We start from the raw sequence: 12,884 nt of genomic DNA on the forward strand, positions 1-12,884 counted from the left end.
GGCCTGCTCTGACTCTTGGCAGTGGTTTGTTTTCTTTTTTTTTTTGTAGTATTGCATTTGTATTTTTAATTTTCCTAGTAAAGAACTGGTATTCCTATTTCCATGAGCCCCTTAACTTCAAAATTATAATAATTTGGAGGAAGGGGGTTTCCATTTTCCATTTGAAGGAAGGCTCCTGCCTTCCTTAGCAGACACCTGGCCTTTCAAACCCAGAGAGCTGGAAACTCTCCACTGCAAGCAGCAATCAGCAGAGAGGGTTTTACAGCCCTGCGTGGACAGGAATTGCAAGTGGGCTCCTTCAGACTTTATCCAAAGAAATTTTGGTGCATCCTGGAAGAGCCACCCAGGTTTCAGGCTGGCGGTGAAGCAGGGCAGCCCCAGGGCTGCACTCACCATCAGAGGGAGGGCACAGCCCGCAGAGGATGTTCATCAGCGTCGTCTTCCCGGTGCCGCTGTGGCCCAGCAGCGCTGTGATCTGGCCCTCGTAGATGTCAAAGGACAAATCTGCTCCGGGCACAGCAAGAGGAGCTGTCAGGGTGGGGTCCTGCCCCCCTGAGCCAGCTCCTGCCCCGGGATCAACCCCAGTGCTCACATTCACACTCTGCCTGGGGGACAGGACTGGCATGGGACAGACCCACAGCCGCTGTGGGGTGGCCACGTCCCAAAGCCACCCAGGGGAAGGAGGTGACAGCATCAGGGAGGGGAGGTGACATCACTACACGGGCATTGGGAAGTGGGGGTGATGCCAGCAGGCTTTCCTTAGGGATGAAGGGCTCATTTTTGCTTTAGACACCACTGTGACAGAGGACACACACAAGCACACCTGGCATTCGTGCTCCAGGGCCCCACCCCTCCAAAAGAAACCAAAACCAGCCTGAACTGAAACCCAAAAGATCACTCAGCAACCCAGCTCCTCTGCACCCCACCAGCAGCTAAAAGCTGAAATGTTCTTACTTCTGAGAGCCTCCACGGTTTCCCCCTTTTTCCTGAATGTTTTCTGAACACAGCTGATCCTGAAAGGAGACACGTCATGGCATGAACTATTTCAGCACCTTTACATGGCACTCTCAGCCATCAGCACTCAGCAACAACCACAACAAGCCAGCCAGACTGAAGTGGCACCAGATGTGTTAAAAACCCACAGAGGCAAGGCAAGAGACAGGGCAGGTTCTCCCAAAACTTTGCCCTCTCCACCCTGGCATCAGAAAGCTTCTCCTAGTCACCTTCTAAGGTATTTCCTGTGATGATAAACTGAATTATTTCAAATCTGGGTCTCTTTCACATGGTGGAACAATGCTCCAGAGGCTTCCCAAGCTAGGAAAGGGAACAGCTACTCCCCAGCAGTTGCACAACACAACAGGAGACTCCAGAGACACGGCATGGAAAAGAGGTGACAGCAGAACGGGCTCCACAGATGTGATTCCTGACAGCCCTTGATCAAAATCAGGTAAAAGAAAGCAGGTATTTCTCTTTTCAAGAGAGGTAAAAACCTCCTTCCAGCCCTGCTGGTTTTCCAAAGGAAAAGAACAGCCAGTTTATCTGGAGGCACCAAATGAAGGATGGATTTTGGAAGGCTCATCACCCGGAGAATGAGGAGTGGATCATGGGGGTGAGTAATGGGGAAGAGAATGAGTATGAAAGCAAATCAGACTTGCACATGGAGAGATGGCAAGACTGGGTGAAACTGCTGGAGCTGGGGGAGGGATGATGTGGGAAGAGTCCTGGGTGGGTGAATAATGCAGCAACAGCCAGCATGTTCTCAGGGGAACATCAGCATTAAAACTGGACTCCTGAACCTGCAGGTACTAAAAATACCTCTCACTACTTAAAAAAAAGGGTCTATCTCGTCCATCTCGAAGATTACAACAACAAACCCCTCTCCTGAAGGGATTTATCCTTGGCTCCACATCCCTGAGTTTGGGGATTTGCTGTGTGCAGGGCTCTGCAGTCCATGTGCTGTGGCAGCCCCAGCACTGCAGAGCCAGGAGGGATTTTCCAGCATTGAATTCCCAGGTGAGCTGCTGGCCCCAGGCAGGGCAGGGCTGTACCTGATGGCTTCCTTGCCCTGGAATTCTGAAGGCACAGGCTCCACGATCTCGCTGAAGCTCAAGCTGCCGTTGATGCTGCTCTCGTACAGCTCCTTGTAGTTTTTCCTGTGCTTTGACCAAAAGGAGGGTTTCATGAAGAAAAAGGGCGTGCGGCGCAGGCCAAACTCCCCTGGGGACAGGACAGAAGGCAACTCAGAGCAGCAACCACTAATATTATACATAATATAATACAATAAACATAATATAATATAATATAATATAATATAATATAATATATATATCATATATTATATATTGTGTATTACATCATATATTATATGAAATTATATAAAATATATTATATCATATATATAATAATGCATTATATAGTCTTGTAATATTACATTACATTATATTATATATTATATTACATCTATTGTATTCTATACTATACACTATACACTATATACAATATTATATTAAATAATATAATATAATATAATATAATATAATATAATATAATATAATATAATATATAGTATTGTAGTATTATATTATATATTATATTATACATTATTTATAATATATTATATATTGTATATAATATAATGTATTATATTATAAATATAATGTATTATGTTATATCATATTATATATTATAATATATAGTATGTAAAATTACGTTATGTTATATTTATAATATTACATTATATTATATAATATATATTATATTTTATTAGATTATATTATTTTTCTCAGTTTTGGGCTTTCAGCAGCAACCACAAATATTATATATTATATTACAACATAATTTAAACCTCAGCTCTGGGCTTTCAGCTCCTCCCATAGCCAGTCCACACCTGTTCCTCAGGAGTCCCATCAGCCCAATTTCCATTTGAGCCACGACTGCCCATCCCCACTGCTGGCAGGCTTCGCTTTTGCTGAGTATTTAACAAATGTGCAAATCTCCTCCTGTTCCAGAGCAATCCCCAGCGCTGAATGAGCAGCGGCTTCAACGTGGCAGAGAGAAGAGAGGGGCTGGAGGTGAACAGAGCTGAGGGGCTTTACCGGTTCTTAATCCCAAGATTAACAACTTTATTCTGTGGTTTAGGCTCAACTTCTTCTGCCACAGGGAGAGATCTCTCAGAGGCAGAGCAGTCTCTGATTTCCAGCCCTCCAAGAGGAAATTGGAAAGGTTGAGTGTCACAGTCACATTCTCTGAAAAATCCCTTCGCCCAGGATTCTTCTCCTGGGAAGCTGAGAGGCCTCAGAGAAAAATCAAAACAATAATTATCTGATTTGCTTCTCCTGAGTTTTGCTGCTTTGGAATGTGGTTGGAGATTGTTTATCCAACAGGTGATTGTTTTTTGGTTTCTGCTGGGAGTTGTTTTCACTCTTTGGCCACTCAGGGCCAAGCTGTGTCAGACTCTGGAGAGAGTCACGAGTTTCATTATTATCCTTTAGCCTTCTGTCTGTATCCTTTCTCTATTCTTTAATATAGTTTAGAACAGTATTCTTTAATATAATATAGATCTTAAAATAATAAATCAGCCTTCTGAGCACTTGAAGTCAGATTCATCATTCCTCCCTTTGTCTGAACTGTGAAAATACCACAGTTGTGGTTGTAGTTAACTCAAGAAGGAAGTTTTTCCTCTAGAAAAAACTAGAAAAAACTTCCCCTCTAGAAAGAGGGGAAAATTAAGCTTTATTAAGGCCAGGCCAAAACCCCTCCTCACACCTCACAGTTGTGACAGAATATAAATGATTTCAGCTGGAAGAGTAGAATTCCAGAGAGCTCAGGGAGGACATGGCAGCAGCCTGGGGGGCTCAGGGTTTCAGGATGACCCCCCCAGGGCCCAGGTTCTGCCAGGAACTTACCTGGGATCACCTGGTCAAGGTAGACAGCTACCAGCAGGTAAAAGATGCTGTCCAGCACCAAGAGAACCAGAGAGATACACAGAGGGTAAGGACCAGCGCTGATGCTTGCAAACGTTGCCCCGTCCTCATAATCCTCCAGGTGCATGACCTGCAGGGAGAGATGTCACACACCAAAAAGGCAAAACAGCACAGTGCAAAAAAAAAACCTCAAACTTGGCAAAAAACTTGGCAAAAAACCCAAAAATAATGAGAAAGTGACTGAGATCACAATGGACACAAAGAATAACAGCTCCTTTACGGCGCTGGATATTAAACTGCTAGGAAAAAAGCATATTTTTTAAAATTAAAAATAAAATCTCTATTTAAAACCCCCGTCGGGGCAGGTGGGGGTTTACCTGTGCAACACCAATCAAGAAGCTGCACTGACACAAAGGGCTGAGGATCCACACGAAGGATTTGGGGAAATCCTCCAGCAGGACAATGTTGAGGCCCACAAAGCCAAAAACCAGAGTGGCCAGGAACTCCACTATCCCCACGTGCTTGGACTTCCTAAACAGAGGGGTCAGCATCAGGGCAAAGAAAACCTGAGGGCAGAGGGAAAAACAGACAGGAAAGTACTGTGAGAATAATAATAGTAGTAATAGTAATGATAATAATGATAATGATATGGAAATTGTGTGGAAAAACTAAAGGAAAATACCACAGTAATAATAATAATAATAATAATAATAATAATAATAATAATAATAATAATAATAATAATAATAATAATATAGAAATTGTGTGGAAAAACTAAGGGAAAACACAATAATAATAATAGTAATAATAATATAGAAATTGTGTGGGAAAACAAAGGGAAAATACCATGGTAATAATAATAATAATAATAATAATAATAATAATAATAGTAATAATATAGAAATTGTGTGGAAAAACTAAGGGAAAACACCATAGTAAAAGTAATAATAATGATAATAATAACAATATAGAAATGGTGTGGAAAAACTGAGGGAAAATACCATAATAATAATAATAATAATAATAATAACAATATAGAAATTGTGTGGAAAAACTAAGGGAAAACACCATAGTAAAAGTAATAATAATGATAATAATAATAATAACAACGATATAGAAATTGTGTGGAAAAACTGAGGGAAAATACAATAATAATAATAATAATAATAATAATAATAATATAGAAATTGTGTAGAAAAACTGAGGGAAATACAATAATAATGCTAATAATAATGATATAGAAATTGTGTGGGAAAACTAAGGGAAAACACTAGAGTAATAATAATGATAATAATAATTATAACAATATAGAAATTGTGTGGAAAAACTGAGGGGAAATACAATAGTAATAATAATAATAATAATAATAATAATAATAATAATAATAATAATAATAATAATAATAATAATAATAATATAGAAATTGTGTAGAAAAACTAAGGGAAAATACCATAACTGCCTCTGAAAATCATATAATTCACAATATAATTTTCCTGGTATAGTCACTACAGCACAGATTCATGGAATAATTTTCAGCTGGAAAATACTTTCAAGATCGACTCCAGCTGCTCCTCTTATCAACTCAGACAAGCAACTGGGTACATAAATATATTTATGATGCATTTTTTTATCATTCTCTGACAGTTTATTAGGTTTTTTGCATTAAACTCTGTAGTACCAGGACATGTTTTGAGGAGGATCTGCAGAATGGCTCTGTGGAGGGCTGAAAACTCAAAACCTGATGATTTTAAACTCAGGTATTTCAGGAGGGGAAAGCATAACAAGAAATATTTTGGCAGGGGGAACAAATCAGGTGGGAAGGGAATAAAACAATCCAAGCCCAGGGATGGCTGAGCTGCTCAGGGCCAGGAATACTCACGGAGGAGACTCCATAGAGGAAGAAGAGCAGGAAAATGACGAAGGCACTGCTCTGGGGGAACAGGGACGAGGCTGTGGCAATCACAGCCATCAGGATGGACATGACAAAAATCAGGCTCACGTAGAGCAGCACCCAGGACAGCCTAGGGAGGAAAAACCAGAAAAATGAATGAATCCCCAGCCACACAAACAGCACCACCCAGCACTCTTTAATATTCCACACAGACTTCCACCTCAAGGTCATTTCTAACTGTGTCTCACTGCACCCAAGGGCAAGTGTGCAATAAAACCTGAATCAAAGAGCTGCTTGTAACAAAACCTGAATAAAAGAGCTGTTGTGAACATCCCGGGGTTGTTCTCAGCTCACAGTGAGACCCAGGGCAGCTGAAGGTGCACAGTCAGGTGATTCACCTTTATTTTTTGCATAATCAATTCCCTGGTAGAGGCAAAAGAGGGTAACAGAGTCGTAGGTTTCAATAATTCAAGGAATTCTGTTTAAAATTTAATACAGGCTGCTGGGCAGGGTAACAAAACCCTGCTCTGTTGAAAAACAGAGCTGTGAGTCTGGGAGCAACTCTGACCTCAGCAAACAGGGGTGGTTTGTGTCCAGGTAGCAAAAAGTGACACGTTTCCTCTGAAACAACTCAAAAAAAAAATCATTCCAATCCCCCCAGGTGGCTGTTTCAGTGCAGCTGTGAAAACCCTGCCAGAAAGGGCAAAGCAAAACCTGTTTTTATCCCCTCAGCTATCAATGATTTCACATTAACACATCATTTGGGAGAAAAATGAAATATTCTATTCTAAATCTTCATCAGGGTGAGGAAACAATTGAGAACCTGCTGCTGAGGCTGCTCTGGCACGTTCAGATTACAGAGCTGAGCTCATGTAATTATGTGCCAGGCTGCAGGTTACCTGTTGAGCTTCTAGGAAAGGAGGCAGTGAGCCAAAAATGCTTCAAACCCTCCATAAAACCTCACACTTGATGAGGTTTAATCCCTCTAATCCGGTGCAGCTTTACATGAATAAATGCAGCAGGATTACTTATTAAAATATTCATATTTTCATGGTGATCAAAGTGTCTCTCTGTTTGATTGTAGACAATATCTCAGTTTTATGTTGTTTTCAGTTAAAGACTGAAAGAAATTTAAGAACTGGAGGGTGGGATGGAAGAGGTTAACTAGAAAAAAATAATATAATAATTTTTCTTTACATATATATTTTTTTTTCTTTATAAGGAAGAGGTTGTACCAACCACTCACATACCAGAAGGCAGTGTCATGGAGTCCCAAAATTTTCAAGAACTCCTTCAGCTTCCTCTCCTTTTCTGCCACGATGTGGATTGCCAAATAATAGCCAAAGGGGGAGAATGCAATCACCAGGTAAATTAAAATGATTGCACGAGGGAAATTATCAATTTCCACCACTGCAGCCTCTCCCATAACCATGGCTCTGGTCAGATCCAGCTGTTCCCAAACAGAATGATTTGTCTTCAGCTGGAAGGAAGAGGAGAAGTTATTTTGGCATTTTTTCCTGATTTTTCAGCCCCATCCCAACCATTCCACCCCTGCTGGAAGGGGGAGATCTGGAGAGCCCAAAACCTTCCTGACCCCAAATTCCAGGACTGGAAAACACCTGAATGCCTGGGGATAGAATGAGGAATTGTGGAATTTGAAAAAGATGGAATTTGCTGCCACCATGAGCAGGGTGGGGGGAGGGAAATTGGGAAAAAATTGCTGAGCAATAGTGGCAGCAAAATAATAAATTCTGCAGGTAAATTCTGCAGCCCCCGTGTGGAATGGTATTTTGGGGTGAACCTTTGAGGAGGGTTGTGCTGGATGTTCAGCATCTCTGGGATGCAAATGGAGACAAAAATCCTCATAATCCAACCCAACAGGACTGGGGAAATCCTGGACAAAACAAGCCTGGACAGAACAAACCCACCCCAAAACTTTGGGGCCAAACCCACCCCAAAACTTGGGGGCCAAACCCACCCCAAAACTTCTGCCTTCTCATCAGATGCCAGCTGGGATCTGACACAGCACCCACCAGGATTAACAAACAGAATAAACAGCCCAGGCAGCCCCTGGATGTGCCCTTTTTTGGGGTGAGGATGGGATTTTCTGGGATTTTCCCAGTGGTACCTGGACAGAACATGGCCAAACCCACCCCAAAACTTCTGCCTTCCCATCAGATGCCAGCTGGGATCTGACACAGCATCTCCCAGGATTGACAGGCAGATTAAAGAGCCTGGGCAGCCCCTGGATCTGCCCTTTCATGGGGTGAGGATGGGATTTTATGGGATTTTCCCAGTGGTACCTGGACAGAACATGGCCAAACCCACCAGGAAACTTCTGCCTTCCCATCAGATCCAAGCTGGGATCTGACACAGCATCTCCCAGGATTGACAGATAGATAAAGCAGCCCCTGGATCTGCCCTTTTTTGGGGTGAGGATGGATTTGATGGGATTTAGTGGGATTTTCACAGAATCACAGAAATCCCCAGGTTGTCAGAGACCTTCAAGACCGTCGAGTCCACCCCAGCCCCAACCCCTCAGCTAAACCCTGGCACCCAGTGCCACATCCAGGCTTTGTTAAACACACCCAGGGATGGGGACTCCACCACCTCCCCGCGCAGAACATTCCAGAACTTGATCCCCCTTTCTGTGAAACACTTTTTCCTGCTCTCCAGCCTGTATTTCCCTTGGTGCAGCTCGAGGCTGTGTGCTCTGGTTGTGTCAGTGCCTGGAGAAGGAGCCCAGCCCCAGCTGAGCACAGGCACCTTTCAGGAGCTGGGAGAGCGATGAGGGCAGCCCTGAGTCTCCTTTTCTCCAGGCTGAGCTCCCCCAGCTCCCTGCGTGGTTCCTCGCAGGGTTTGTGTTCCCAGCCCTATTTAATGTGATTTTCTGGGATTTGGTGGGGTTCTATGGGATCTGGTGGGATTCCTCACCTGGATGATGGCAGCATCAATGCAGGCCTGCAGGGCTATGAACCCCGAGCTCCAGTAGGTCACAGACTCGCAGCTCTTGCGCAGGCTGGAGCACGTGGCTGCAGGGAAACAGGGAATCAGCATCTGCAGGAGCCTTTCCATGCCACAATTCCACGTTAAAATCCCAAAAAATTGAGTTACAGCTGCTCCACTCCCGGATAACAGCACCAACAAACCCCACAAACCAATACACGCCAACACTAAGCCAAAAACAAGCAAAGAAAGGAAAATCTGGGCTGATTTTCCAGCTTATTCTCCTGCAGGTTCACCTCTGGGTTCCTGTTACTGTCTGGATTTACTATTAAATAGGGAATCATCACCTTCTGGAGCCCTTCCATGCCAGGCCACGTCATGATAAAATCCCAAAAAACTGAGTTACAGCTGCTCCACTTCCTGATAACAGCACCAACAAACCCCACAAATGCAACACCAAGCCAGAAAAAAAGCAAAAAAAGGAAAATGTGGTTGGATTTTGCAGCCTGTTCCCTGCAGGTTTACCTCTGGATTATTATTACTGTCTGGTTTTACTACTAAAGAGGGAATAATCACCTTCAGGATCCATTTCAAGCCAGGCCATGCCACAATTCCACATTAAAATCCCAAAAAACTGAGTTACAGCTGCTCCACTGCCTGATAACAGCACCAACAAACCCACAAACCAATACACACCACACCAGGCAGAAAAAACCCAAAAGGCAAATGTGGGCTGATTATTCCCTCGCAGGTTTACCTCTGGATTCCTGTTACTATCTGGATTTATTATTAAATAGGGAATCATCACCTTCAGGATCCCTTCCAAGCCAGCCCATGCCACGTTAAAATCCCAAAAAATTGAGTTACAGCCGCTCCACTGCCTGATAACAGCACCAACAAACCCCACAAATGCAACACCAAGCCAGAAAAAGCCCAAAATTAAAAATTTGGGGTGATTTTCCAGGTCATTTTCCTGCAGGTTCACCTCTGGATGCCTATTAGTATCTGGATTTACTATTAAATAGGGAATGATCATCCTCAGGAGCCCTTCCAAGCCAGCCCATGTCACGTTAAAATCCCAAAAAAATTGAGTTACAGCTGCTCCACTGCCTGCTAACAGCACCAACAAACCCACAAACCAATACACACCACACTAGGCCAGAAAAACCCCAAAAAGGCAAATGTGGGCTGATTTAGCAGCCTGTTCCCCGCAGGTTTACCTCTAGATAGTAATTACTATTATTAGTGTAGTAATAGTAATTATTATTACTATCTGGATTTATTACTAAATAGGGAATGATCATCCTCAGGAGCCTTCCAAGCCAGGCCATGTCATGTTAAAATCCCAAAAAATTGAGTTACAGCTGCTCCACTGCCTGATAACAGCACCAACAAACCCATAAACCAATACACACCACACCAGGCAGAAAAAACCCAAAAGGCAAATGTGGGCTGATTATTCCCTCGCAGGTTTACCTCTGGATTCCTGTTACTATCTGGATTTATTATTAAATAGGGAATCATCACCTTCAGGAGCCCTTCCATGCCAGGCCATGTCACGTTAAAATCCCCAAAAAATTGAGTTACAGCTGCCCCACTGCCCGATAACAGCACCAACAAACCCCACAAATGCAACACCAAGCCAGAAAAAAAGGAAAAAAAGGAAAATTTGGGCTGATTTTCCAGCTCATTTTCCTGCAGGTTCACCTCTGGATGCCTATTAGTATCTGGATTTACTATTAAATAGGGAATGATCATCCTCAGGAGCCCTTCCAAGCCAGCCCATGCCACGTTAAAATCCCAAAAAAATTGAGTTACAGCTGCTCCACTCCCCGATAACACCACCAACAAACCCCACAAATGCAACACCAAGCCAGAAAAAAAGCAAAAAAAGGAAAATTTGGGGTGATTTTCCAGCTCATTTTCCTGCAGGTTCACCTCTGGATTATTATTACTGTCTGGTTTTACTATTAAGTAGGAAGAATCATCTTCAGGATCCATTCCAAGCCAGGCCACGTCACGTTAAAATCCCAAAAAATTGAGTTACAGCTGCCCCACTGCCTGATAACAGCACCAACAAACTCCACAAATGCAACACCAAGCCAGAAAAAAAGCAAAAAAAGGAAAATTTGGGGTGATTTTCCAGATCATTTTCCTGCAGGTTCACCTCTGGATGCCTACTAGTATCTGGATTTACTATTAAATAGGGAATGATCATCCTCAGGAGCCCTTCCAAGCCAGCCCATGTCATGTTAAAATCCCGAAAAATAAGCTGCTCCACTCCCTGATAACAGCACCAACGAACCCCACAAATGCAACACCAGGCCAGAAAAAAAGCAAGAAAAGGAAAATTTGGGGTGATTTTCCAGCTTGTTCCCTGCAGGTTTACCTCTGGATTATTATTACTGTCTGGATTTACTATTAAAAAGGGAATGATCATCCTCAGGAGCCCTTCCATGCCAGGCCATGCCACGTTAAAATCCCAAAAAACTGAGTTACAGCTGCTCCACTGCCCGATAACAGCACCAACAAACCCCACAAATGCAACACCAAGCCAGAAAAAAAGCAAAAAAAGGAAAATGTGGGGTGATTTTCCAGATCATTTTCCTGCAGGTTTTACCTCTGGATGCCTATTACTGTCTGGATTTATTATTAAATAGGGAATCATCACCTTCAGGATCCATTCCAAGCCAGGCCATGTCACGTTAAAATCCCAAAAAAATTGAGTTACACCTGCCCCACTGCCTGATAACAGCACCAACAAACCCATAAACCAATACACACCACACCAGGCCAGAAAAAACCCAAAAAGGCAAATTTGGGCTGATTATTCCCTCACAGGTTCACCTCTGGATTCCTGTTACTATCTTGATTTATTATTAAATAGGGAACCATCACCTTCAGGATCCCTTCCAAGCCAGGCCATGCCACGTTAAAATCCCAAAAAAATTGAGTTACAGCTGCTCCACTGCCCGATAACAGCACCAACAAACCCACAAATGCAACACCAGGCCAGAAAAAAAGCAAAGAAAGGAAAATGTGGTTGGATTTTGCAGCCTGTTCCCTGCAGGTTTACCTCTGGATGCCTATTACTATCTGGATTTATTATTAAATAGGGAATCATCACCTTCAGGAGCCCTTCCAAGACAGGCCACGTCATGTTAAAATCCCAAAAAATTGAGTTAGAGCTGCTCCACTGCCTGATAACAGCACCAACAAACCCCACAAATGCAACACCAAGCCAGAAAAAAAGCAAAAATAGGAAAATGTGGGGTGATTTTCCCCGTGAGGGTCACCTCGGGACTCGGTGTAGAGGGAGGCCATGGCGATGGAGTCGCGGAAGCGCAGCTGGTAGGACATGGGCTCCTTGAACACCACCCCCACGAAGTTGGAGGGTTTGAGGACACTCGCCTCCTCCAGCTCCTCCTCGCTCAGGTACTCCTCTGTCAGGAGGCCTGCGGGCACGCAGATGGAAATATAAAATATTCAAATGGAATGCAAATAGAAACCAGCATATTATAGTAGAAATAGAATATAATAATAGAATGGAAATATAAACACACTATAAATATAAATATAAATATATAATTATGTAACAGAAATATAAATACACTATAAATAGAAATATATAATAATAGAATGGAAAGATAAACACATTATAAATATAAATATAGAAAGATAATAATATAATGAAAATATAAACACACTATAAATATAAATATAAAAATATAATAATATAATGAAAATATAAACACACTATAAATATAAATATAAAATATAATAATATAGTGAAAATATCAACACACTATAAATATAAATATAAATATATAATAATATAGTGAAAATATCAACACACTATAAATATAAATATAAATATAAATATAAATATAAATATAAATATAAATATAAATAATATAATGGAAATATAAACACACTATAAATAGAAATATGTAATAATATAATGAAAATATAAATACACTATAAATAGAAATATAAGATTATAGTAGTATTAATATATTGCTATTATTATAAATTTTAATATTATAATATTAAAAATATGATATAATATTAAAATTACAATATAATATACTATAATATACTGTGCTATAATATACTATACCATA

The 12,884-nt window shown here is 41.6% G+C and overlaps 1 protein-coding gene across 4 annotated transcripts in view; it reads right to left on the reverse strand.

Annotated features, from left to right (window-relative positions):
* The window catches only part of ABCA5 (ATP binding cassette subfamily A member 5), a 50,091-nt gene that overhangs the window by 24,354 nt on the left and 12,853 nt on the right, over positions 1-12,884 (reverse strand). For all 4 annotated transcript variants that reach the window (XM_038157293.1, XM_038157296.1, XM_038157297.1 and 1 more), the window contains 9 exons: positions 12,057-12,215; positions 8,749-8,846; positions 7,065-7,294; positions 5,803-5,944; positions 4,301-4,489; positions 3,906-4,053; positions 2,049-2,217; positions 955-1,013; positions 394-504 (listed from right to left, as the gene is read on the reverse strand). In XM_038157293.1, the coding sequence (XP_038013221.1) occupies positions 394-504; positions 955-1,013; positions 2,049-2,217; positions 3,906-4,053; positions 4,301-4,489; positions 5,803-5,944; positions 7,065-7,294; positions 8,749-8,846; positions 12,057-12,215 (1,305 nt within the window). The remainder of the gene's footprint in view (positions 1-393; positions 505-954; positions 1,014-2,048; positions 2,218-3,905; positions 4,054-4,300; positions 4,490-5,802; positions 5,945-7,064; positions 7,295-8,748; positions 8,847-12,056; positions 12,216-12,884) is intronic.

This window comes from Motacilla alba, chromosome 18, assembly GCF_015832195.1.
Source record: "Motacilla alba alba isolate MOTALB_02 chromosome 18, Motacilla_alba_V1.0_pri, whole genome shotgun sequence".
NCBI classification, from domain to species: domain Eukaryota; kingdom Metazoa; phylum Chordata; class Aves; order Passeriformes; family Motacillidae; genus Motacilla; species Motacilla alba.